Source organism: Vespa crabro, chromosome 6 (assembly GCF_910589235.1).
Source record: "Vespa crabro chromosome 6, iyVesCrab1.2, whole genome shotgun sequence".
Taxonomy (NCBI): Eukaryota; Metazoa; Arthropoda; class Insecta; order Hymenoptera; family Vespidae; genus Vespa; species Vespa crabro.
In genome coordinates, this window is record NC_060960.1 from 7604339 (window position 1) to 7631755 (window position 27417).

The 27417-nt window shown below is 36.4% G+C and overlaps 1 protein-coding gene across 3 annotated transcripts in view; it reads left to right on the forward strand.

The window, feature by feature from the left end:
• LOC124425279 (homeotic protein Sex combs reduced) overlaps positions 1-18691 on the forward strand; it is a 27487-nt gene extending 8796 nt beyond the window's left edge. Inside the window, exons 2-4 of one of the 3 annotated variants that reach the window (XR_006942469.1) lie at positions 4968-5478; positions 5588-5620; positions 15516-15637. Coding sequence is in view for 1 of the 3 variants with exons in the window: in XM_046965486.1 (XP_046821442.1) it covers positions 15516-15820 (305 nt within the window). In the remaining 2 variants the exon portion in view is untranslated. Of the gene's footprint in view, positions 1-4967; positions 5479-5587; positions 5621-15515 lie in introns of all 3 variants that reach the window. The other 2 variants (XR_006942470.1, XM_046965486.1) reach the window with 2 other exon arrangements.
• Positions 18692-27417: the final 8726 nt, after the last annotated feature.

The following is a 27417-nucleotide window of genomic DNA, read 5'->3' on the forward strand; positions in this document are numbered from 1 at the left end:
AGAATGCCTGCTGGCGATGCAACCGCAAATGAGAAAATTCTCTACATATTAACGTACTTGAACTCGTTAAACGTGATCATGAACGTGACTATCTCATCAGTATTTTAAAAATGGACAAACAATTTTTGATATTATCAAAGGCATTGCAAAGGAAATTAAATGAAATATATTCCATTTCAAATTATACAGGATGTAAACGATTATCCTTATTATAAAATATTATAATTCTTTGTTTTATAGTTAATTGTAATGAAACGCAAATTTATACATCGATATATCCAACATATAAAAAGTTTTTCTAATCGTAAAGAAAAAAATTTAATGAAACTCAACAAGTTAATTAGTATCATCAATAAACTATTGCAATTTGTTAATACATGGATAATCATTTACGGATATTCCTTATCTAATGTTTATAATAGATGTATGATATTATTTGAATCTTTTCTCTCAGAAAAGACAATTTCTATTCGATTAAGAATTGTCGAAGTAGCAAATGCCAGACGAATTTGTATCTTGGGAATCGCGTTAGCGGCTACCCTTGGCTCCGATCTGAGATCCAAAGGAACTTGGCCTTTCCTCGAGGGCCATCGAGCGGCCTTATTTATGGCGAAACGATCGACCCGCAATTATGCCATTCATGGCAAAGTCTACCTTCCGTTTATCGCTTCGACCCTCGAACGAGTGAATCTAGGGTAAGGAGTGGTGTATCTTGGAATTGTGAAGTAAATTGAGACGTGCGTGTTTTTACGTCATCGAACTTTTCTATCAATTCATTTTATTACGTTACTTTTTCTTTCTTTTTTTTTTTTCTTTTTTTTTTTTTTTTTTTTTTTTTAAGAGAATTAAAACAAATCGAGCCTAATATCGCATAGAATTGACAATTAATTTCATGTATTTCCTACAAGAAATTATGACATTTTATTTCTGATGATTTAATTAGAACAATGTGATGATTTTTAAAAGTGACAATTGACGAGGGAAATGAAAAAAAAAAAAACAAAATATTAAAAGAATATTTCAATAATTATTTTCATATTTGACAAAGAAGAAGAAGAAGAAGAAGAAGCTCGCACATTGCGGTTGGTCGAAACTAAAATCGGTTTAAGGTCGGAGTCCTTTGCATGGCTTATATTTATGGCAAAATGATCGACCTATAATTATGCCTTCCACGAGCAAAGCCACCTTCCGCTTACCAATCCACTATTGGCAGCCCCTCATGAAACGGGCTTGCTACCTCCCTTTACTCCCTTTTACTCCCTTCTCTCTCTCTCTCTCTTTTTCTCTTTTTCTCTGTTTCTCTCTCTTTCCGCTTATCGTTGTGTTAACCGATCATCCACCGAAGAAGAAAATAATTACACGATTATTCGCTTCACGATAATTAGGTACCGCGATGATTATCATAACGCTTACTATGCTCCAAGGGGTACATGCAGATCGGCTCCCAATTTATCTTTGTCAATTTTCTTAACACTTTTATTCTCCTCGTATTACGAATATAAAATATTTTATATATATATATATAAAAAAAAACAAAAAAAAAAAAGATAAAATAACATAGTTCATATAAATCCTTTTTTTTCTTCTACGATCATCTGACGAAAATAATTAATTGTTTGTCTTTCATAAATTCAACGATATCTTCAAAGTTCGAAGATTTACATTAAGAGTTAATTTATTGTTTTAATTTTCATACACAATAATGAAATAAACAGTATTAATAGTAAATTAAGTATAGTATTTTATACTTAAGTAAGTATATATTTATTTAATAATAGTATTTTTCTTTTAAGATATTCATTCGATTACTGATAAATTTGTCTTTATCTATAGCTCGTAATTTTTTCAGAATACTATCGTACAATCGATATTTATAGGAGGAAACGAATTAAATAATCCTTATTATAGAATAATATTACGATAAAGAATATTTTTATTCTTTGAAAAATAAAAGATAATTCAATTAAAGATTTAACGATCCGTTCGACAATATACGTTTCTACAGAACGTTTTAGCTTTAATTTCATCCTCAAAATGAACAGTCGCACTTTGCATGTGAAAAAAAAAAGGACAGCTTTTAATTGTAAGAATCTTACGTCTACTATTTTAAAATTACATTACTTTTAAGAATCTATGAAAAAATACTGCTGGGATAGTACGCTAGCTATATGGTAATGTAATCATAAGGACTAACGAGGAATCAAATTGAAGGAGCGTACAAATCGTTTATTAGGATATAAATTTTCATAGAGCTTGTTCGCGAGCGCGTACGCGAGTAAGATCACTGGAGGGGGCGGTCATGGTGTAAACCGGATAAGCCGATGGGGTAATGGATGTGTGCCGGGAGCGAAGTGGGCCGCCTGTTGCTGCGTGGCCCGGGCGCCACAGGGATCCTTGATCCTTATGCTCCTGCAGTCGCCCTTTTGCCAGACGAACCCTCTCCAACGAAGATTTCCTTCGGCCGAAAATTTACGAGCTGCCTGCGAATCAGGGGGAGGTAACCATTCTGTATCGTTGATTCTTCCTTCCTCTCATGGTGAAAAAGATAGAGAGAGAGAGTGAGAGTGAGAGTGAGAAAGAGAGAGAGAGAGAGAGAGAGAAAGAGAGAAAGAGATAGAGACATATATATAGATAGATAAATAGATAGATAGATAGAAATAGAGGTCTCTATCTTCCTCTCTTTCTGTGGTTTTCATGCGACGTAACACTACAAGGAGTACAATGATTATCGAGGATCGTGTCCTTGAACCAAACCGACGTATAGAACCACCTATATCCCATATTCCTTTTTCTAAAAAGGCATTGCGTTCTCGTTCGTGGCGTGACGCTTTTCTAAAGCACGAACCGTGTAAATCAATCTGAAAAATTGTACGATCCTCTAACGTGTAAGACGATTTAATGCTTTACAATTAATAGCTTATATAATATTATTGTTATAAAAAGAAGAGAAAGAGAGGGAGAGTGAGAGAGAGAGAGAGAGAGAGAGAGAGAGATAAAACATAATGGAAAGAAAATATCGTGATTCGTAAAAGAAGAAATTTTCTTTATACATGAGTATAGCGTTATCTTCGTTGGTTGGAATAATAATAAAAGGAAGTGTAATAGAATTAATATGAAAGGATAGGCTCTTGGCGATGGAGGAGAATGGCCGTGGACGATAAGATAAGATGATATTTCAACTACGCGGCAAGACGGAGCATTAGCATCGAGCACGCCGCAATGCCAAGTACCAGTCGAGCCGTTTGATACTTCTCCCGAAGATCCATCGACGTTTATTAATAGCGCCGCTCGTGTTCCACGACGGACGATTATTTCCAGCCTGTGTAATTCAAGAATCGTGCGAGAATCATCGTCGTCGGGACATCTCGATTTTCGAAGATAAATAAGTCGCGTGTAGGATCGTTCGCCCTCTGAGATTAGAGAACTCTTTCTCGTGCTAGTTCGAGCCAATGGAACTTGTGTTATTTTGTATTTTATCATAACGCATGTAAAAATAAAATAGCATTTAAGAATAAGTAGAGTTAACTGTTAGATATGCTATCTATCAGATCTATCGATCCTTTTTTAACCATTTAAACATATAAAATAAATTACCTAGAGATAATTATCTAGAGATAATGTAGATTATGAGAAAAAATTTTCTTTAATTTGATAATTTCATTGATAAGTAAAAGAGTTTACTATTATCGCTTTAAAAGAAATTTATTATAACGTTATTCAGAGTAGCGCGTGCCGGGTTTCCAACTGTTTGTCGTTCTCATTCTCAAGATCGGATATCAGCTTTTCTTATCGTCTCCACGGGTATACACAAAATTGGATGTTAAACATGATAGAAGATGAAGATTTGAATTTTACTCAGAACGTGTTCTCGAAGGCAGTCTCCATTATTTTCATTTAACGGGTTAAACGTAGAATACATCCATACATCGAATAAATTGTCCGGATTACTTTGTCTCATACTAAGGACAAAAAAACAAATAGGCCGATTATTAAAGTCACCCATGATAGAAGGAAAATCGGTGATAAGATCATCGTGATGTTATACGTCAGCATTCTCTCTAACTTAACATATTTACGACCACGATATTTACAAGTAGATGGATACTTCTAACAACAATGCCCATATATATACGATATACCGTCTACCGATTTTCTATACGTGGGATATAGAAATGTTAATTTTCTTCGATATAGATCAACTTAATGGTATAATTTTTCAAAATATTCTACATTATTCATTATCAAGGCTGTCAATCGTTGCTTTCGTATGTGTTTATAAGTTTGAACAGTTACTTTACATTCATGATTTCTTTTTCTTGAGGAAATCGTTCGAAATGCACTTCGTTTAACGTTCCCTCGATTTTCGTTAGGCTATCATCGAAACTATCACGCTATCTCAAAAGTACGAAGCTCGCGTGACAACTTTAAAAACGTCTTCCCGATTGGTTCCAATTGATCTCCTTTCTTTTTCTTATCAACTTTAAACGCAATCCATTTGATAGAACGACGTAGTAACAATTATAAGATCCAAGAAACTCTATGATATTATAATGAAAACTTTGTTGAGATCGATTTTAATAAGGAGAACACATAAAACAGAGATTGTTTTCTAGTTTCTCTAACGAAGAGAAATAATCATTCGAAATGATCGATTCGATCGATCAATTAATAAAATCGATCATTACTATCACGATCGTGATCTCGATGAGTTCTATTAATAATCGATCTACGTTAATGGAAGATTCTTATTTCGGATCGGCGTGTGATCGACTCTAAATCTTGATCATATATATTAACGCGTATAAAAGGAAAGATAATATTCTCGTTTGAAAATATATCAAACGAAATTGTCAAATATTATCATATCGAGTTTTAATCGTAAGGATAATGAATTTTTAAGATTTAACAAAGGAATTCGTTTTAACAACCATACTCGATTTATTCCCTAAATATTCTCATTCTCAAAGGAAAAGAGGGTAACGAAAGCTGGTACTACTACGAGGAAAGACTTCATTCCGTAGGTAGTATCCGTTCTTTTACGAAAGAAGCGTGTTCCGACGGTGTTCCGACGATCCCGTTTACACCCTAGCGACCCCGAACCATAAATAAATGCTGGTGCGAGGCTTACGTACCATCGCAGCTTCTTCTGAGAGGCTCGCCACCGGCGGCGAGTCAGAGTAACCAGGACGAACGCCATGGACGATCAAATCGGACAGCCTCCTAAGAGGAACAACCCAAGCTAAAACATAGGTACTGCATGATTCATAGGACACGCTGCTAGAAAGAGAGAGAGAGAGAGAGAGAGAGAGAGAGAGAGAGAGAGATTGGGACACCAAGTTCGTCCGGAAAGAGACGCCCGTTTCCAATGAGATTTATGCTCCCACGTTTCGCGAACATACCGTCAAATATGGAACAGATGCTACTTCGGATGTTACGCGATCACGATTGATCCTTAAGAAGAACATTTTTATTAGTAAGGTTCGTTATGTTTTATATTAATTGACGTATTTATTAAGTGTCTTTATCTATAGAATGAATCACCCAAAAGTCAAATATCTTTCGTTTTTTTCTTTTTTTTTTTTTTAAGTTTCAACGATTCAAACTACATGGAAAAATTAAGGTATGATTTATTTTTGTTCGAGAAGATTTATACGATCACATTATTCAAATACAAGCAATTGTTATTTAAAATATTTCTATATCATGATGTAAGATTTTCTTTTTGTTAAATGTTATCTTTTATAAATGATTTAGTAGCATTTAAGATAGTACTTAATTGAAATATTTGCATCTGTTAGAATTGATTTTTTTTTCTTTTCTGTTGTTGTTTGTGCCTTTTTTATATATATATATATATATATATATATATATATATATATATATATATATATATACAAAATAAATTTAATTTCGTTTCATTTATTAAGAGCTTCATGATAAGTTGAAAGACGTGACAGAATTGCAGGGTGCGTCGAGGAAAAGTAGGAAAAGAAGAATAAAGGAAAATTTGTGGTATTAATCGAGAAAGAAGAAGGTAAGCACGTTCGACGCGTTCGTACGAGCGCACACGCGCAGAGAGACGTAGAGGCGCGCGTCACGGGAAGCATTCTTGCTGTGGGAAAATTAATGACTTACCTTCAGTGGGAACAATACAGTCAGCTGCGACTCTCTACATGTTCTCTCTCTCTCTTTCTCTCTTTCTCTTTCTCTCTCTCTCTCTCTCTTTTTCTCTCTCTTTCATTCTCCCTCTTTCTCTTTTTCTCGTCGAGAGTAGAGTGCGCGTAGAGCGCTTCGCGACGCGCTTGATGCGAGTCTCTCTGCCTAAGGTCGAACAAAAACGATCGTGTGCACAGTTTTACGTGTGCGCATTGTATTTGTATATGTGTGTTGCGAGCCAAGCGTAAATCGATTTATTTCTATCGAGGGCAAACTCCGAGGAATGTTAGAGCGTATATAATTTTCGTTCATACGTTTCGTGGGTGCTGGCACATTAGTTGTCAGCCTCGAAAGAGAAAGCCACGCTTAAGTATCTATCGTCGACAACAACTGAGAATTATTGCGTAACGTAACTATAATCTGATCGTAAATGCCCCATCTCTTGGATATATCATTATTATCGCGAATTAAGTAAATATCGTTTAACGAAGAGAGAGAGAGAGAGAGAGAGAGAGAGAGAGAGAGAGAGAGAGAGAGAGAGAGAAAGAACAAACAAAAAAGGAAAAGAAAAAAAAGAAAAAAAGAATCAATTTCTTTTGGACGAAAAGACGAAACATTTTTCCGATCGATATCGAGAATAGGGAAAGAAAAAGAAATCGAAGAAAAAAAAGAAAATAAATAAAAAAAAAAAGAGGAAAAGTAAAGAAAAATAATTCGAAATTTCGAAATATATGACAAATGAATTATAAGGATTTCTTAAGTTCATTTCTATCCCAATAAAAAATACAATTTAATTTCTTTCGGGATTGATTGAAGAAAAAAGAAAAAAAAAGAAAAGAAAAAAAAATTGATCGTTTCCGTTCATCGATATATCCACGAAGTTTTATCCGATCGAAACGATCCAGGGATCTCGATCACCCACATCGAAACCCCGCAGTTTTCGCGAGCTTCGCGAACAACTCGATGGATCGACGTTCGTCGAAGAGAATAACAGCGAGAAGGAGGTGGAGGTTACGCAAAAGATCGAAGTCTCGTCGATCAGTGGAACTCGCGGTAACGTCGAGAGAGTAACGTCGAGGAAAAGATAATGCATTCGGAGGTTGGGAGTCGCGCGTGTGTCGACCGATCGGACGGACCGCCGTCTGATGGATGGAGACGCGTAGCCTCTATCTCCCATTCTTCCTCGATTCTTCTCGTGAGTAAGGGCCCATTCCTTCCACGCGAGATGTCTTTCCTCTTTCTATATAGAATATACTCTTTCATCTCTCTCTCTCTCTCTATTTTTCTCTTCTTCGCTCTCTTTCTGTATTTTTTTTCCTATATCTCCCTCTTCCTCTCGTATAAAGTAATCCCTTCGGCAAGCACGACAGTTTCTTACGTACACAAAACTGTGTACACACGTGCGTTGGGATTCGATACGAGAGAGAGAGAGAGAGAGAGAGAGAGAGAGAGAGAGAGAGAGAGAGAGAGAGAATGCTTGAGAAACAACTTCGGAGCCAAGAACGAGAATAATAATAAGACTCTTCTATAAAACAAAGATATGATATTGGTGATAATGAACTGTTTTTGTACTTTGTTTATAAACGGTGATTGTCTCGGCGTGTTCTCATTCTTTGCGATGTCGCCGATGAGAAACGATCGATCGTATTTTCTATCGCTGCCGTCGCCGCACGCGACACATTTAGTATCTAGAACATCTATAATACAGTTCTTTGATATTCTTTCAATTTATTTGCATCATTTGTGAGATATTTATTTATTTATCGATGTACAATAGAAATGGTCTATCTTTCAGATAATTTTGAATACGTAATTATAACATCCTTCTACTACGCCTTTGGAATGTAAGAAAAGTTCAAGATATTTTTTAGCAGATGATCTCTATAGATTTTGCCAGTTGTCTGTACAGTATGTCTTTATAATAAGTAAGAAGAAAAAAAAAAGAGATAAAATAAAATGATGACTCACTATGCTGTGGTACACGTACGCCAAAGAGTACAAAGTGAACGGACATCAAGAAAAAGAAAAAGAGAGAGAAAGAAAGAGAGAAAGAAAGAGAAGAGCGAAGACGAGGCGTTAATTGAATTTGGGTACGCGTGGATTATTGTGAAGCGTTTAAAGGGGGCCAGAAACAAACCTATTTGCGTCAGAGAGCTTTCTCGTGGAAGATAACAAATGATTCGCGAGGCGACCACCGGCGGGTGCTCACCAAACTTCGGTATAAAAGCTTCGCCGAGAGAGAATCCGTTCCTCTTTCCCTCTTCCGAACCCACTTTACCCTCTTTCTCCTCCTTCATCTCCTCGTCTTCCTTCGTCTTTCCACGCTTCGTTCTCATACACCCTCGGCAAACGTTCTCACCCCTTCCCTCAGCCCCCTCCCACGCTTCTCACTTTCGAAACACACCCTTCGAGAGAACGCCGCTTGCCGTGCCATTCAGATTGAAAAGCAATAGTTTTTCAATCTATTTATAACTGTCCGATGCACACACATATATATATATACAGATATACGTTCAAACATACTCGTTTGACCAAGTTGAATGTGTTAGCAGCGAGCCCTACCGTTCCGATGACCTAATTCAGTCTATCTCGCAAAGCCTTCGTTGAAATATTATATAATATACAGTATATGTATATAATATATATATATATATATATATATATATATATATACACATACAAAATGAATCTTCTCTTTTATCATGGCTACAATGAATATAGATAGAATGAGCATCGTGGTAGAAATAAATAATCTTATATATGCGATATTTAGGATGTATATAGTATAATATAAAATAATGTAAAATTGTTGAAAATAATAGAAGATACGAGACATCGTTAATGACTTTATTTAATTGTAAGTGTTTAGTTGTGTTTAGCGCGTAGAAATAGAATTCTTGTCTTCGATTTCGAAGACGACAGATCCAAAAGATTTCGTGGACGTCTTGACAACAGGTGGATCGAGCAAGGAAGGAGAAGGAGTGGAAAGAGGAATAGAGGGAGGAGAGGGAGGAATAGAAGGCGTTTCGTCCTCGTCGTGGAATGTCGACAGGTCGTTGGTTTCGCTTGCGATCTTTGGCCCACGATCGGTTGGGGGCAGCTGCGAAACCACGGAAAGATCACAAATCACAGTGGCCGGACAGTGGCCGAGTGACGCAAAACACGCCTAGGTAAATTTAAATTGCTCATAGACTGATTCTCGCGGACACTCCTTCGCTCAATGTTTTAACGAAAGTCCGTGGGCGATATCAGTCTAGAATATTGGCTCTAAGCCAAATCATCGCGTACGACATCTCTCTTTCTCTCTCTCTCTCTCTCTCTCTCTTTCCCTCCCTCACTTTCTTTCTCTCTTTCTCTCTCTCTCTTTCTTTACATTTCACGAAGTACAATGAAAAATAGTCTAGAATTTACACGAGGAATCCATTTCGAAAATTTGACGATTACAAACGGCTTATTGCTTGTACTTGTTAAATGTATACTTATACAAAGTATAATTTTTTTTAATACAAATAAAAATACGTTCGCTTACGAATACAATCTATCTTCGTTATATATATATATATATATATATATATATATATATATATATATATATATATATATATATATATATGTATGTGTGTGTGTAAAATTAGAAAATATCTTTATTCAATGATACATATAATATGTATGGTTGTTCTTTATGCAAAGGAAATGTATAATGACTAATAGACCACATTATACATCAAAGTTATCTACGTACTAAGTTATTCAGAGCGCAAATTCTTTCCAATAAAAGAATGAAACATCTTAAGAATGTGAAGCAGTCGAGCAACGGTTTGTTCGAGATGAGATGCAATGACGAGAATTGCTATCACGGTCTATCATAATTCCATTGATAAACGTATTGGATCGGATCTAGGATAAAGACATCGAATGCGAAAGCAAGATCGGTCATATATTCGGTCTTGTATATTCGGGCCTGATGTAACGACAAGTTCTTTGAGGCGCTATCTGACGGAGGTGGACGCGAGATCTCGAAGGAATGGACCACCTAGGCTACGGAGATGCAATCATAATTGCATAATGGCCCTGGTAAACTGGCCGAGTTATTTATGAACCTCTCGACTTCTTTTGTCGGCAGTGTCAATGAAGCACGGATTCGAGCGACTCGAGAGCGAGAGCGGCAAGACATAGCCTCGAATGTTTCTCAATGACGTCAGATCTCTCTCTCTCTCTCTCTTTCTCTCTTTTTCTCTCTCTTCCTCTCTCTCTCTCTTTCTCTCTTCCAGTCTATCTCTATCTCTCTCATGGATATCGGATAAGTCTACAATTTACATCGTCTTTACACCGATATGTCCTGTCAATGACTTTTTATCATCCTCGCTCCTCGTAAAACCTAATGGTTCTTAGGACGATTATCGCAGGGAATGAAAGATCGTTTTCGGTCTCCCTTATCGATCCAACATCCGTGCGACGCGACGTTGAATTTCGATGTACCAGGACCAACCGTGTCAGTTCAGAACTTTGTCCGCCGATATTCCGACCGACGTTTGAATTCGCATAATTAATTATTTCCGATTTATCGACCCTACCGCTTTCTCTTTCTCTCTCTCTCTCTCTCTCTCTCTCCCTCTCTCTCTCTCTCTTTCCTTCTTCCTTGTTATTTTCTTTTTCCGTTTTTTCTTTTTTTTCATACGACTAAGAACGAATGAGATTGATTTATTACCTTTAAGTCGAATCGAAATTTCCTGCCGTCTATCTTTGCGGGAAAGGATGGAATTATTAACGCGATCGCTTCGTTGGATTCGTCGTGAAATGATTAAAAAAAAAAAGGAAGAAAAAAAGAAAAAGGAAAAAAAGGAAAAGAAAAGAAAGAAAAAAAGGAAAGAAGGAAAAGAAGAAAAAGGAAGAAAGAAAAACGAAATACAAATAGAGATTTCGTGGTATAAGTCGAAGAGAAAGAACATTGCTAACTTTTCTACTCGATCTGTCATTAACTCGCAAAATTTCGAACAAGCACGTTTCTTCCTTTGGAATGCTTCGGTCGATCGCGTAGATGAAAAGGTTCGATAGGGCCTATGCTAGGCCTCGTATCAGATAACAGCGCAGATATGTGCCAAGGGTTAGGGGTGGTAAGGAGTCTATATATATATATATATATATATATATATATATATATATACCTTCGTAGAAACCACTTTTCAAACTAACATACTGATGGTTAACGAACACACAACTCAGACTCGTGTACACAGAAATGTGGTGCACTCCCGGAATGCGAGAGCGCGATAGTCTTTGAGCGTGAGATCCTCTTTTTCCCTTTGTAACCAGGGTAATAGTATAAATCATCTTCCTAGTCGGGTAAAATTTTCATCTCGACGATCATTTAATGTAGATAGAATCCAAATGGAATATAAATTTAAAAACATATAGAAACACTCTAAACATTAAATGTTTAGAGATAACAAAGTACTTTTGTAGGACTTCAAAGAGAAAGCAAAAAATTTTTCGTTTCCATCGAAAAAGTTATAAAAAGAAAGATTGATAATACGCTCGATGATATTCGATCTCTCGAGATCGTTGGAAATTATATCGGTCCATTAAAAATCGTAGAGACGTTAAAAAGCTTTAAAGGCAGACCGGGTAAAAATGTTCAGCATCTGTCGCAACGCTGAGGAAGGAGGACAGAGAGGAGACATAAGAAGGGTAAGGTGAATGAGAGAGATAGAGAGAGAGCGAGAGAAAGAGAAAGAGAGAAAGAAAGAGAGAGAGAGCGAGAGAGAAACGTGTTAAGCGCAGGTCCATGTCGTGTCAGCCGTCTCGATGTCACCTCCTGTCGTCTAGCGTTTTCGTGGCTCGCTCTTAATAGAACTCCTTGCGCAGCTCGCATGTATTCGCACCCGAAGAGCCTTGTACTCGACGTGTCACCGTCGTGTCTCGACGATCCAACTGACTGACGGACCGGCTGCTCGACTAAGAACTCGACTGGCCTAACCTCCCGACGACCCTTCTTGTAAAGTTTCGTGAAGAGCCGGATATTCCACGAATCACCCCGTTACCTAGCGTAAGCTCGCGTGCCTTCATTAGGGGTGTACTTTCTTCGATTTTGAAATATATCGTTTCTCTCTGCTCGAAACATTACAACAGCTTTGAACCACATGTAATAAAACAGAGTTAAGCTTTTTCTCATTGTCAGAAGAGATTTTGTTAAATATCATTTAATTTATATATATATATATATATATATATATATATGTGTGTGTACGTGTGTGTGTGTGTGTACGATAATCAATCTGTTGGATCATTATGATTTGATTGAAAGTTTTTGACAATAATTGAAAAATAACGTAATAAGATGAAACGTATCTAATAATCTTACAATTTAAAGACCTATTCAATAAACTTGATATACCCAGTTGGAAGACAGAGGAGGAGAAGATAAAAAGGTGTACATTACTTGCAACATGCCTGATCGAGAAGTTACAGTGTCTCTCGGCAACCTTCATCCAAGCTATTCAGTGCATCCTCGGTGCATCGACGTCGACGAGACACAGACGGCAATTAATCACCGGAAAGGATGTAGAGGATACATCAGGATCTAAAGGCAAACGAGAGAGAGAGAGAGAGATAACATGAAAGTTAGATCGTGAGAGAGAAAGAGAGAGAGAGAGAGAGGCCATGTTGAATCCTCCAACGCGTTGTTACGCGTGCCAGTTTTGTTAGCCACGTACGACTCGTCTCTTCTCGTAACTAGAAGAAAAGAGAGAGAAAGAGAAATTCCATTTGTCTATTACAAAACGGGTAGGTGTGTCGGGCGAACGATATGCACACTGAAACGAACAACCCAGAAAGCGGGAACGCTATTTATTAAAAAGTCAGACCGTACGAGCCAGCGACGTGCTACATCGGGAGGAAAGCGATAACGCTCGACGGAGGAACCGGTCATTAAGCTCGTTCGGCTCCCATTGACCAGCCACTGTGAAAGCTCTGTCTCTATCTGTCTTCTTTCCTCTCTATATCCACTTCTCTTTTCGTCTCTTTCAATGTTAAGTTTCTCTTTTCCCATCTCGCAAAATTATATGTAGATAGATTCTATCGATAAAACAAAAAAAAATGTATATATATATATATATATATATATATATATATATATATATAAACATTGTTTTGTATTATTAGATTAGAATTGTTAAATAAAAATTGTAAATTATTGATAGATTTTCGATAGATCATTGGAAAAGAAAAATTTACTTTTCTTTTAATCGTTAAAATATTTTCAATGTTCGAATGATCACTGATATCTATTGGGTTTTCTTTAAAAGAATAAAAGAATAAAAAAGAACATTGCATTTTTATTCAAACGTTCACGTTGAATCTTAGCAACCAATAAATATTAGTTTCGATCTCGAATGTCCGTTCATCGTCTTGAGTATCCTCGTCTATTAGCCATTCATCGTGAAAAGCGCGGGATGTTAGCGAGCAACGCTTCGGGCTAATCGTTGATCACCGTATGAAAGCTCCCTTAACCGCCATGAATGCTGTTCCCTCTCTGTCCCTTTCTCTCTTTCTCTCTCTCTCTCCTCTCTCTCCTCTCTCTCTCTCTCTCTCTCTCTCTTTCTTTCTATTTCTTGTCTCTCTCACTCTCACTCGGAGGTCGTTCCGGCGCTTAGAACGAGTCGTGGGGCGGTCGTTTGCCACACGCACGCACTCAGAAACGCATGCAAGTACAGAACCCGTCCAATTCTCCGTCGAGTCTCGCTCTCACTATTAATAGCGTATTCATTATTGTTGTAAATGAAGCGACTCTTTAATATCCGCATCGATGCGAGGCGCCCACGCGAACGAGTCTTTTGCGAACACCTCTTACCTTGATATCGACGAAACACCTGCATATCCGTTCGACCGAATCGTTCAGCTGTCGATTCATGTATCGATCCATGAATTCGCGATCATTTCGTGTGATATCGTACTCGACCATATAAATTTATTTGACACTCGACGGATATGCCGTTAGCTCTTTACGAGTTAGAGTTTATTAATGAATTTGTAAAATAATTTGATAGATTCAATGATATGCATAAATACTTTATCTACTTGTCTATGTACTCAGTTTTATTCAGATTCTATTTTTATCGTAATTAAGGAAAAGGTTAAATGTCTCGTTTCCTGTCATTAATATATTAATAATTCTACATTGTCTCGTTCAATTCGTGACTGGGAATTTAATGATTATTCTCTCTCTCTCTTTCTCTCTCTCTCTCTCTCTCTCTCTCTCTCTCTCTTTTTCTTTTCATTGATAAGAATATTTCGGATACTCTTCTATTCTTTCATCGTTCTATAAAATATTATATTTCTATTTAAGAGATGATCATCTTTGGTAGCCAGCCGTCTCCGTCTCTTTCTCTCTCTTTCTCTCTTTCTTTATGTAGAGTCGAGTGATCTCACGGATTAGATTATTTTTGTGCGCTCCCGAAGAAGACAAGGATTAGAGTGTAGCTATTTATGCGCGATGAGAAGGGTTTCAAAAGTCTCTCCTCGAAAGAAAAATCGAATTTACTTTTACTAAGAGGAAAGTAAAAGTTAATAATTATTATATGCGTCATCCGGTAGGTTGTATTCGATTTTAACGATCGTTTATAAAATTTTTCCATCAACGAGTAAGATGGGTTGAATGCAATAGGCGTGGTATGCTATCGTAATAATAGCGTTGCGAAATTATTTATGGCCGAGGCGTGCTAAGCAAATAGGTAAAACAGCTGCCAAGTGACCAGTTTGCAATCCAGTGGCACAGGCCAAGACATTAACCACGACTCGTTGAAATAATTAACGAGCTCGTCACGCTTCCGTCCGCGCATCCTTCGCTTCCGTTCTTTTTATTATTCGTTCGCCCCTTCCTACTCTCACCCGAAGTAAAAAGCTTCGACCTTTTTTCCCCTTTTTCTGTCAAGCAAATATCAGAAGAACTTTACTATATTCTTGATGATATTTCTAAAAGACTCTGGAAGATTTAATACATATGTAGGATAATGTTATAACTTAGCAAGAACATATTGGATAACTTGTAATTAAAAAATATCCTATCATTTATCCTATTGCATTCATCTTATAAACAATTTTTTATACTATATCCTCTTTCAAAAGGAAGAATTAAACGTAGTTCAATTTACGCTCAGACAGATCAAGTTATTACGTAGAGATTGATTAATAAATGAGTAACATCCCGTTTACGTAAGATTAGATTGATTTATTCGAAGATTTAAAAAGAAATGAAAAAGAAAAAGGATGAAACAATAAAAAGTATAATATACATGTTATATTTTTCACATGTGCATGTATATACGCATATAATAAAATGTATCTCTGTGTTATGATTACAGGTACGGTAAATGCAAATGGCGAAACAAAACGACAAAGGACATCTTATACGAGGTATCAAACTTTAGAACTGGAAAAGGAGTTCCATTTCAACCGCTACCTGACGAGGCGGCGTCGCATTGAGATCGCCCATGCTCTTTGCCTGACTGAACGTCAGATCAAGATCTGGTTTCAAAACCGGCGGATGAAGTGGAAGAAAGAACACAAGATGGCGAGCATGAACATCGTGCCGTACCACATGTCGCCGTATGGACACCCTTACCAGTTCGCGCCGCACCCAGGCCAGTTCGCTCACTTGGCCACATAGGACGAGTTCTCGCCCGCCGAGCTCGGAGCACACGCTGTCCGCTTTCCCGGGATGTACGGCGAGCAGAACTTCTAAAAGGCTTTTCTCCGATCGGACGCTTCACTTCCAGTAGGATTCGCGAGCTGGACATTCCGCGATCGCGATTGGCTTGCCTCGAAATATTAAAATTCTCTTTCCAAAAATATCTCTTTTCAAAATATTACGATTTTCTTTGTTAAATTGAAAAACGTAAGAGAAAGAGAAATAGAAAGAAAAAGAGAAAAAGCGAAATAGAGAGAGAGAGAGAGAGAGAGAGAGAGAGAGAAGACTCGTTGGCTTGCCTGTTCGCGAAAGCGATTACTATGTCACAAAGCAACTATTCGAAGTTGAAGGGAAGCCAAAATTTTCTGCGAATGTAGTGCCGTGCGCCCGATTTAAGACTGGACGCGCTCCGAGGGACTCTCACGTATATATATATATATACATATATATATATATATATACACATGTATACGTATATATACATATATATATATATATATTTACATACATTGACGCAAGGAAGATTATAGGATGATCATGCGTCCTTTATGAGAGCCCACCTCAGCGGGTGAGATAATCGAAACTCTAGTTTAAGGGTAGACATTAACGATCTAAAGAAGGAAAAAAGAGTTAAGAAAAAAAAAAGCAAATATAATGGAAGAAGATAAAAACACGTAAGAAAGGAAATCTCGATTTTAATGGCGAAACTTAACTATCGTCGTCCTCTTGTCTGGCTGCACACTGTTTCACATGGTCCGTGAATGAGCGAATCGTATTTGTAAAGGATTAATATCGATAAAATGATGGAGGGGGATGATAATCAGACATTTTTTTTTCTCTCTCGGATCGTCCTGTACTTACTTACTTTTTCTCCGTTTCGCTACTTATTATCGAAATCTTCTATCGAAGAGAATATGTCTATTTCTATTCGACGATGAATTCGATGCGATTGGAGGAAACAGTTTCTATCTGCACGTTGAAGTCACTATTCCTAGTATGTAAGGTGCCTATTAATACTCGAAACCTTCTTCGCCAATTATTATTCTCCGGTCGAACGTAAAACTTTCGAATGATTCGCAAATGTATTTAGACGTTTAACATTCTCGTCAAAATATTCGTTCGATTTTATTGCGATTAAATCGAATCGTCGTATTATTGATTCATGGCGAATAATGATCCTATAAATGAGTATTCAATTTTAACGTAAACGTTTACGAATCCGCTCTCTCATTTTCGAAATAATGCTAATTAGCAATTTCATTTGAACGATTTTATTGCTACGTATATATGTATATGAAAATATATTCATTTTTATAATGTGAAATCTTTATTCCTCTTGCTCTCGATACTTTCTCGTTTATGGAAAAGTATACGTAAGTAAATTTTAATCTGGAATATATAATTAAGGCAGAAAGACTCGATGATAAAGAAACGGTGGGCAGCTTAGGCGCTGCAAGCTCTTTGTAAATAGTTTGCACCGTAATGTGTAAACACTCGTTCCTATAAAAAAAAAAAAAAAGAAAAAACGACAAAAAAAAAAACAAAAAAAAAAAAAGAAAAAATTGTCAACTTATTGTTAGATAAAAATCCCTTTACAACTTGGCTGTTTCTTTCGAACCATCGTTCAAAATTAAACGTTTTATCTCTTCGGTAATATTAATATATCAGCTAAATAGATGTATAAACCAATCTTTTTCCCCTCTCTTCGATGTTACACACGCGAATCGTCAAATTTGTCGATTCGATTGAAAGCGATGGAACGAAGTGAATGTCAAAAAAAAGAAAAAAAAAAAAAATTAAAATAAAATAAAATAAAATGAAAAAAGAAAGAGAGAAGAAAAGAAAAAAGATCGATCGCATAGAACGTGTCATCTTGAACATCGAGTCGAAAGTATTTTCGAGAATATCAATCGATCGATCGATCGATCGTTTCAGTTTAAAAAAATAGAATCTTCAGCCGTTCGGCTCGAGTCTGTAAAAATGAAGTAACGACGAGCGTTCCAAAGTTCTCGTTATGCTTGTGTTATATACGTATATGTATGGGTGTTTTCTTGTGATACAAGAGAGAAAGAGAGAAAGAAAGAGAGAGAGAGAGAGAGAGAGAGAGAGTGAGAGAGAGAGAGAGACAGAGAGAAAGAAAGAACGAACGAGCGAAAGAGCGAGAGAGAATGATTGAGATTCGTTTTATGCTTTAGATCGAGAAGTCGTATATGATTGCGACGTGCTAAGCAAATTCGGAATAATACAGGGATCCTTAAAATATATCGATGTGTTTAAAGTTAAATAAAAGCAAAATGGTGACAAGAGAGCAAAAGTATGATAAAATAAAAATATGGCCGGAAGAGACGCTTTATTACGCGACTGGCGAGAGGGGGTTTCTTTATAAGTAGATTAACGATGAATTGTACATAATGATTGAATATAATTGAACAACGCGATATTGAACGACGTTATCTCAGCTAGGCGTTAACGAAAGAGCAGATTACTTCGTTGTTTGTTAATTTATCGGCCCGTTGTAATGAGTGGTGGAGGAAAAAGAGGATGAAAGCGAACGAATCACGAACGATTCCTCGTCTTTTCTCGAACGAATGAAAATGCGTGTAAAACGTATGTTTATCTTTACGCACGAGCATTCACTTTTCGACGTATTTATGTACACGTATAACCACGTACATTCTATATGTACGTAATATATATGTACATGAAAGTGCAAAAGTTACAAAATAAAATATTTGAAAGGCAAAATGAAACTGGACACATGTCCGACCGTAAAGAAATGTTCTTTCATTGCCGCCTCGCTGTCGTTTAGAAATATTTAACAAATAAATAAAAATAGCGACTATTATTATATTATTATTATTATTAATATTATTACTATTAATTTTATTATTATTATTATTATTATTATTATTATTATTATTATTATTATTGACATGATTGATATTATCATCATCATCATCATCATTATTATCATTATTATTATTATTATTATTATTATTATTATTATTATTATTATTATTATTATTATTATTATTATTATTATTATTATTATATTGAGAGTGAGTCTGTTGCTAATGACCTGGTCCAGTGTTAATATTGTATTTTATTTGTTTCGTTATTATGTTTTTGTTGTTCATGCTGCGTGCCGTAAAAACACGCCGTAAGATATAGACTTGTAAGCGATATGCATTATAAAAAATGCTGAAAACGTTATTTCTGAGAGGGCAGCAAGTGTGCGAAACGTGAAATTCCATGATCGTTTCGATTCTTTATTTCTTTTTTTTTTTCTTCTTCTTCTTTTTATACATATATATATATACATAAATACGATATATATCGACTCGAACGAACATGACAGGATTACTTTTTTGATCTCTCGAAAAAAGTTAAAATCGACGAGAGAAAGAAAAAGATAGAAGGAAAGGATTGAATAAAAAATCGAAATATACAGTGATTTACACGTCGGGTGCGAAAGATTCGTTCTCCATGTTCTTTTCGTTTCTTTTCATTTTATTTTTTCTTTTCTTCTGTTAATTTTTCTTTAATTAAGCTCAAGTATTACGTTCACGTAGCGTCTCTCAAATGTTACTTCATTCCATGTAATATACGTAATAGTCTAAACTAAACTATCTACTTATTACATCTACGTAATCTAGAGCACCGTACGCGTAAGGCCACATAATTATATATAAAAATATATATATATATAATTTAAATTATAATTATTATATATATAAATGGTATGACGTACTGAGAAACAAAAAAAAAGCCCACACAATAAGAGAAGACAAACTTTGATCTCATTCGATTCAACCCCCCTTTTGCATCGAACCTTTTCAACGCAATACAACTGGCCGTCGTCTCTCGGCTTAATTCTAATTCGATCGAAAGAAGATGAAGAAGGACGAGGATGAGGAAAGAGAAGAAAAGAGAGAGAGAGAGAGAAAGAGAGAATTCGGCCGGTTTTGACCACGACGAATTTCAGCGGGTGCTCGGAACAATGCACTTTTAGCAACGCAAATTGGCAGCTCGTTATAAATCACGGCGAGTTCACAGGCCACGTATGTATATACATATGTATATATATATATATATATATACATATATATATATATACATATATATATATCAATATATATATGTGTGTGTATATATATATATATATATATGTATACACATATATGTATATACGACGACAAAGACAATGACAATAACAATGAAGACGATTTTGTTGAAACGACTCTCTTGTTGTTTGACTTTTATCGCCGTTAAGATAACGAGAATAACGTTTTATGAATTGGTCCGATAAATTTATGAATGTATATGTGTTGTAAGTACATACGTGTAACAAAGAGAATCATCCGCGTTGCGTAAAAAAATCCGGCTAATTACATTGACGCGCACATTCAACTATAATTGTTATGATCGTTGATAAAGACTTTCCACGCTCTTTGCCTTTGACGTAGAATTCTATTGGTGAAACAAAATATATATATATATATATATATACATATAGAAAGAGAGAAAGAGAAAGAAGGGGAGGGAGAGAGAGAGAGAGAGAAAGGGAAAGAACGACAGGACAGACTGAAAATGTGACGAGAAAAGATAAGATGCCCGGAGGTTATCTCTGTGAACACTCTATAGATTCTTCTTCGTTAAAAACGCATTTTAAGACTTTAATTACTACCTACATAAATACGGACAGTGTAAAAAAAAAAAAAAAAATAAATAGTTTATGACGGGGATGTAACTTCTCGTGAAGATACAAGGATAACATTTTCATTATACACTATTATCATTTTTAATTGTACTTACTCGAGTTCGCACACTGAACATATCATTTGCCACTCTCTAGATTCAATCAAATTTTGACCCCACTTCGTAGCGATAACCACGAGTGCTGATAACGTTTCTATTAAAATCGTTTTACTTTAAAATGCTTATTCAATAAAGTATAAAGAAGAAGAAGTGGAAGAAGAAGAAGAAGAAGAAGAAGAAGAAGAAGAGGAAGAAATAGAAGAAGGAAGAACATTATGATTAAATTACGAGGTATAATAAATACGACATTATTTAAATTTTATTAAAAGAAATTTAACAAAATTCTATTTCGTGAAACAATGAAGAAATCATTAATACATATACCTATATACAGAATGAATCGCGATAAATAAACAAGTAAGTATGTATGCCTCCACAGTTTTAAACATAGAAAGAAATTATAAAAAAAAGGTGTGCAACCAGAGGAATGTAAAAAAAAAAAAAAAGAAAAAAAGAAAAGGAAAAGAAAAGAAAAAAAAAAAAAAAGAAAAATGAAAATTCTAAACCACATGGTAACATCCCTCGGTATGAAACATTTCTCTGGATCTTCATAACTGTGAAAGATATATTCGAGCACCCTGTATAGAGAGAGAGAGAATATCTATACGTAACCATATAATTCGAAGCCACTGCCAACTATGTCATCGCTAGCAGCAACGATATATCGTTCCAAAGCAATGTTTGTTTCTTTTTATTTCGTTGAACATCGAAGAAGAACAAGAAGAACAAGAAGAAGAAGAAGAAGAAGAAGAAGAAGAAGAAAAAGAAGAAGAGTCAGAGGTCACGTTTCAGTCATGGTTACTCTATTACATCTCTCTCTCTCTCTCCCTCCTCCCACTCTCTCTCTCTCTCTCTCTCTCTCTCTCTCTTTCTCTCTCTCTCTCTCTCTGTCTTTATTTCTTTCTTATAGGAACGTTCGTAAACGAATCAAAAAAGCGTTGTCATCGTCGGTAGCTTGGATTCATTCGAGCAACGGATTCCGTGTCGGAGACATGACTTGCGTCCTGTCTTTCCGCTTATAAGCAAGTCGAACACACGGTAGTAAGTACATACGTGTGTTGGGGGTGCGAGCTAGCTTTATCACGGAGGACCACGACGACCTCCCGTCATTGTCACGCGATCTTATCTCTAGAAAAAGAGAGAAGGAGAGAGAGAGAGAGAGAGAGAGAGAGAGAGAGAAAGACAGTTTTCTCTTCGGAAGCGACATGACCCGACGGACATTCTTTCAGAGTATCTCAGATCACAAAGAGGAAGGACACGATCGACGTGCATGAATCTATGCACCGTTGTCTTTGATTCCTCGATCGATTTTATATGGACATGTCTGTCCTATTCTCGTACATCTACATACATATATATATATATATATATATATATATATATATATATATATATATGTATGTATTATAATTAAATCTTTCAAGTGTCTTATGTGTATATGTAACAAAAAAACATGTACATACGTATATATTCAAGTGAATGTTTATTTGAATAAGTAAGTATATTATTTAATTTATATTTTTCATCGTTTATATTTATTTCTATTAGAATATTTAACGAGTACGAAATTAAATGATATATATATATATATATATATATATATATATATATATATATTTAAATACTATCTCGTTTTTTATCAATTTAATTTTTTTTTTCTCAGGAAAAAGAAAAAAAAAAAGAAAAAAAAGGAACAGGAAAAAAAAACGGAAATCTAACAAATCGTGATCATTTATTAACGATACTTTTTCTTCATTCATTTTGATCACGTAGGTAATACGATTATGTGTATACGTTGGCGTACCTTCGGTGAATCATTGTATTAGCGTTCGTGTTTATTTATTCGAGTGATCGGCAGACGATTAATGTTACGTTTTCGATCGTGAAATCATTCCTATCTTAAAGTTTCAAGGAGTTTGGCTTACACTCGGCAATATGATAGTATCGAAGGTGCATATACACAAGCGCACGCGTGAGCCACGAGTTCCTTTCTCTTTCCGTTTTTATTTTCGATCTCCCGTTTTATTCACTGCCCGTTGACACTGATAAATCGTTATTTTCGCGATATCATAACTACATTTTATTCCCATTCCCCTTTCTCACGTGGTGGCTCTTATCGTACGGCCATCTCGAGCTCTTTGCGAACGCTTACAGAAAAGATCCTTACGATATTCTTTGAACTTTCATACCCCCTTACGTGACAATAGAATCTTTATTTACAATATTTATTAACGGCAACAATAAAAAAAAAGACGAAAAAAGAAACAAAAACAAAGAAAAAAGAAACAAGAAAAAAAGAAAAAAAAAGTACGTCGTAAAATCATAAAACTTTGTTGCTTTATTACGTTCCTTTGTTATTCCATTCGAGATTTTGAGAGAGTGACGCGATGAAAATGCGATTAATAAAGTTCGACGTGAGGATCCATAGATCGTTTTGACGTGCGACAACACGATGAGAACACGTTACGTCGACACTCGATTCGTTAAAAACTCTGGTCTATTAACTCATCGTGGTAAGCGATAGGACGTTCGTTTTTGGTAAAGTGTAGAAGAGACTTTTGAGAAGGGATGAGAATAAGAAGAAAGATCGATATTTCTAGCGATATTCTTTATGTACTCGTATATTCTTGTTGGTATGTATATATGTACTCTGTATGAAAAGCAGCGGCTCGCGAACAGTATGTAAGTATATAAGAGAGAAGAGAGAAGAGAGAAGAGAGAAGAGAAGGTTTTAGGTAGGGTTCTCTCCGTTCGGTTGTGTATCAGAGAGAGGAAAGATCCCCACGACGAGCATCAGCATTCGTGCGAACACCGTAGGTATATAATACCTCTCGCCTGCCGTCAGTCACTCAGTCAGTCATTGATACCACGGGTTGATTAATGAAGAGTCAAGGTTCGGGATCACAGTGCCAAGTCTGCTGGTGGGGGGAATCACCGAGTCCCGAGCACGACATCGCAAAGAATGTCGATATCGAGACCGTCAGAAATAATTGCTTGTAGTTTAAACCTTTTAATACAATTAAATCATACAAAGTTTTTCATACATTACACACACACACACACACACACACACACACACACACACATATATATATATATATAGTGAGACAAATCTTTTTCAAATACCATTGAGTTTTTCTTTTTTGCGAATGTTCATTTGATCATTCTATCGTCATGTGATGTTTTAACGCAATTTACGAAGGAAAGTTAGTAATCAATCCGGTAAGGGAGAAATCTTTTTAGGTATTACAATAATAAAAGGAAAAGAAAAAAGAAAAAGAAAAAAGAAAGAGAAAGAAAAGTAGTTCTACCGTAAAACAAGTCCATTTATTCACACGATATAAAATCGTTACGGATATAACAGGTGTCACGAATCGAGATAACCGATGAAAAAGTATCGTGACTGCGAATAAAGAGAATAATAAAGTAAAAGAGAAAAAGAAAGAGTAAAGAAGGTACTCGTGGCGAAGGAAAAAGAACAGAATAGAAAGGATCGAAATGCAGGGTGTTCTGTCGCGCGCGATACCCTGCACTCTCGGAGTGGCTCTTCTTGCCCCTTACGAATATACGGAGCTCTCTCGAGGTCCTTGCAGTTCTCTCTCTCTCTCTCTCTCTCTCTCTTTATCTCTCTCTTTCTACTGACCGAGGAAAGAAAGGGAATGGAATGGGCCGGAATGGACCGGAGAGTAAGAGAGGGATGAGTCCGCATTAATAAAACATTAAGGTTTTGTAGAGGATGTATCGATGTAGTGTTTATATTATCTTCTTTGATGTCGACATGTGAATTGGACAGATTTGTTATTCAGACTCCGTACATAAAAGTGCTGAAGTCTTGCTCCGCTCCGTTTGTGGACAGGGCGACTTCTATCTCTTTCTCTCTTTCTCTCTCTCTCTCTCTCTCTCTGTCTTTCTTCTGAATCTTGCGAGGACGAAGATAAGAAGAAGGAGAAGGAGAAGAAGAAGAAGAAGAAGAAGAAGAAGAAGAAGAAGAAGAAGAAGAAGAAGAAGAAGAAGAAGAAGGTTACGACGGACGTACAGAGGACGAGAGATGGACGTAAGGACGGACGGACGGACGAACGGAACGAACAAACGCAAGGAAGACGAACGGATGGACAGACAGACGGACAGACGGACGGCCCTCGCTTCCAGCTTCTCTTCTACGGTTCCTACCTTGGCTGTCACTCACGTGCCCCAAGACGGCCTTTATCTTCTTTTACTTAGCTTCTTCTCTCTGTCCGTTAGATTGGAAAAACCGTGACCGTTCGAGAACGCAACGTCCTTTCCAAAATCGACTTTGCGATCGACTTTGAAAAAGCTCTTGCTTTGCTATGTTCCAATCGAGCTAAGAGACGTCTTATTTAAACGTAACTTCTTTTGGTCTTCGGCAAGTTTAGCCGAGTTAGTATGATAGATAGATACTTTCATAGGAAATCGATAGGCTCGATTCTTGTGCAGGAAGAACGTGGCCGACTAAAAGTCGAGCGAGAAAGTTACGCACGAGCATGCGTAAACGTAGCCTCGTAGTAATCGTATGCAGGAATGCTGGGAAGGTAGCGAAGACAGGGTGTAGGTACTCGATGCTAGCCGAGAGAGAAAGAAAGAGAAAGAGAGAGCTTTGAAATGAAGAAAGATAAAAAATGTGAGAGAGAGAGAGAGAGAAAGAGAAGATGTCCTCGCGAGTCCTCTTCTTCTGAGTGACAGTCTCGCCACGTACGTGGGAGGTGAATCCACAACAAAGGAAAGACGATAGCCTTATGCAAATATGCACGTCGATATCGCGAGCAAACTCGCGAGACGAGCTCTGATGAGCCGCGTTCAACCCTTCCAAGGACACCGCAAGAGACCATCCTTTCTTTTATTCTTACGTATCTTTTCTTTATAAGAAAAAAAAAAAAGAAAAGAAAAAAAAAGTCCGTCGAATCCTTTGCGACGGTCGTACGGACTCCACGTACGAATGTCTTCGAACATGAGAGACACCATTCAAAACAAAAAAAAGAAAAAAGAAAAAAGAAAAAAAAATGAAAAAAGAAAAAGAAAAAATCCATTCGCATGATACATGTCCCAGACGGAGATAAGCTCTCGTCTTGCGTAGCTATTTTACGAAGAGACGATTTCTTATAAACGGCGACGTGTTCGTCGAATGAACGATACGATGTATACATTAATCGCATCGGCTTTCTTTTTGTCTTTTTCCTTTTTTCTTTTTTCTTCTTTTTTTTTTTTAACAAATTCTTCTCCGATTTGTTCATCTCGCGTTTATGCGAATTTCTGCAATCGAAGATTTTATGCAATCTCGATGCTTACCTATCTTTATTCATTTCCCTGCTATTTATATATCTAGTCAACATTTACAGACACGACTTGCTTGAAAATATTTCTATTTGAAGTCTCATCGTTTTTACATAAATTAATAATATTATTTTCATATAGTTATTTAATATCCAAGATTGTAAATAAATAATATAAAAGTTTGTAATAGGCAATTAATATTAACAATAATAAAATTATATAACAATTATGTAAGAAAGAGAGAGAGAGAGAGAGAGAGAAAGAGAGAAAGAGACAATCCAGAAAAATATAAAGTAAAACGTGATCTCGTTCGATGATATAAATCGTACGAATGTTATTTACGTTTCGATTTTAACGCGGTTTACGTAGATGGCCCTATAATTGGGAATGCGAAGAAAGTACATAGGATCGAGGGACATTGAGAGTTGAGGTAGGGATGATTAATTCTCCATGGAGGAGAGCATCGTAGACCCTTTGAAACTACGTTGTAGCTCCGTTCACTATGTTTTCTCCTTGTTCCACCTTGACCCTCCCACTACTCTCACCATCTTCTTCCACCTACTTCAATTCTCCTTCCAAACATCCCTCGTTCAAATCCTCTTGCCTCCCCTAACCTCACGAAGAACGGTCGCTCGTTCCTCTCAACCCTCTTCTCGAAACCGCTCTTACCACCAACACCACCAACGCCCAGCAGACTTTCTCGTTTCGTTTGTTCTCTCCGAGCCCCGTGTCATTCGTTATTACATCGTAGAAACTCGCGGATATTTGGAATTCCAAGTGACGTCTAAAGGCACCCATCGACCTTCTCAACCCCCTACCAGGTTTTCCTCTTATCCCTCCGACTCCTGTTTCTTCTCAACGAGGAGAAGAAGTGGTAGTAATAGTAGTAGTAGTAGTAGTAGTAGTAGTAGTAGTATTAGTAGGAGAAGGAGAAGAAGCCTATCGCGAACATTCGTTATACTTATTTCCTCCTTCGATCTCATGCTAATGAAGCTACTGACTAGAAAGTTTTCTAGACCGTAAATAAGACGATCGAATCGTTACCTTCCAACGTGTTTTCGTCCATTCTGTCATGCTTTCTATCGATCATCATTAATACATACAATATTATTCTTTTGTATATATAAATTTTATGCAACAAGTTTACGAAATTTGTTTGCAAAGATATAAAGAAATGACATGTTTAGAAGATAAAAATTGTTTTCAATTTTTAAACTCTTTATTAATCGTATAATAATTAACATTGAAAATATTGATTGTATTATTATTTCTTTATATGTATAAATAATTTTAGATTTAGATGTATTCTATGGATTATATGAGATCTAAAAGATAGCGAAAGAGTACGAAAGAAAAAGTAAATATTTGAACACGTATACGGTTGCGAAGTAGAGAGCTCCGAATTTACGAGATAGCGAACCCTGCTCGTCTCTTCGTTCCCCTAACCTACCTTCTTCGCCGAGCCCTCA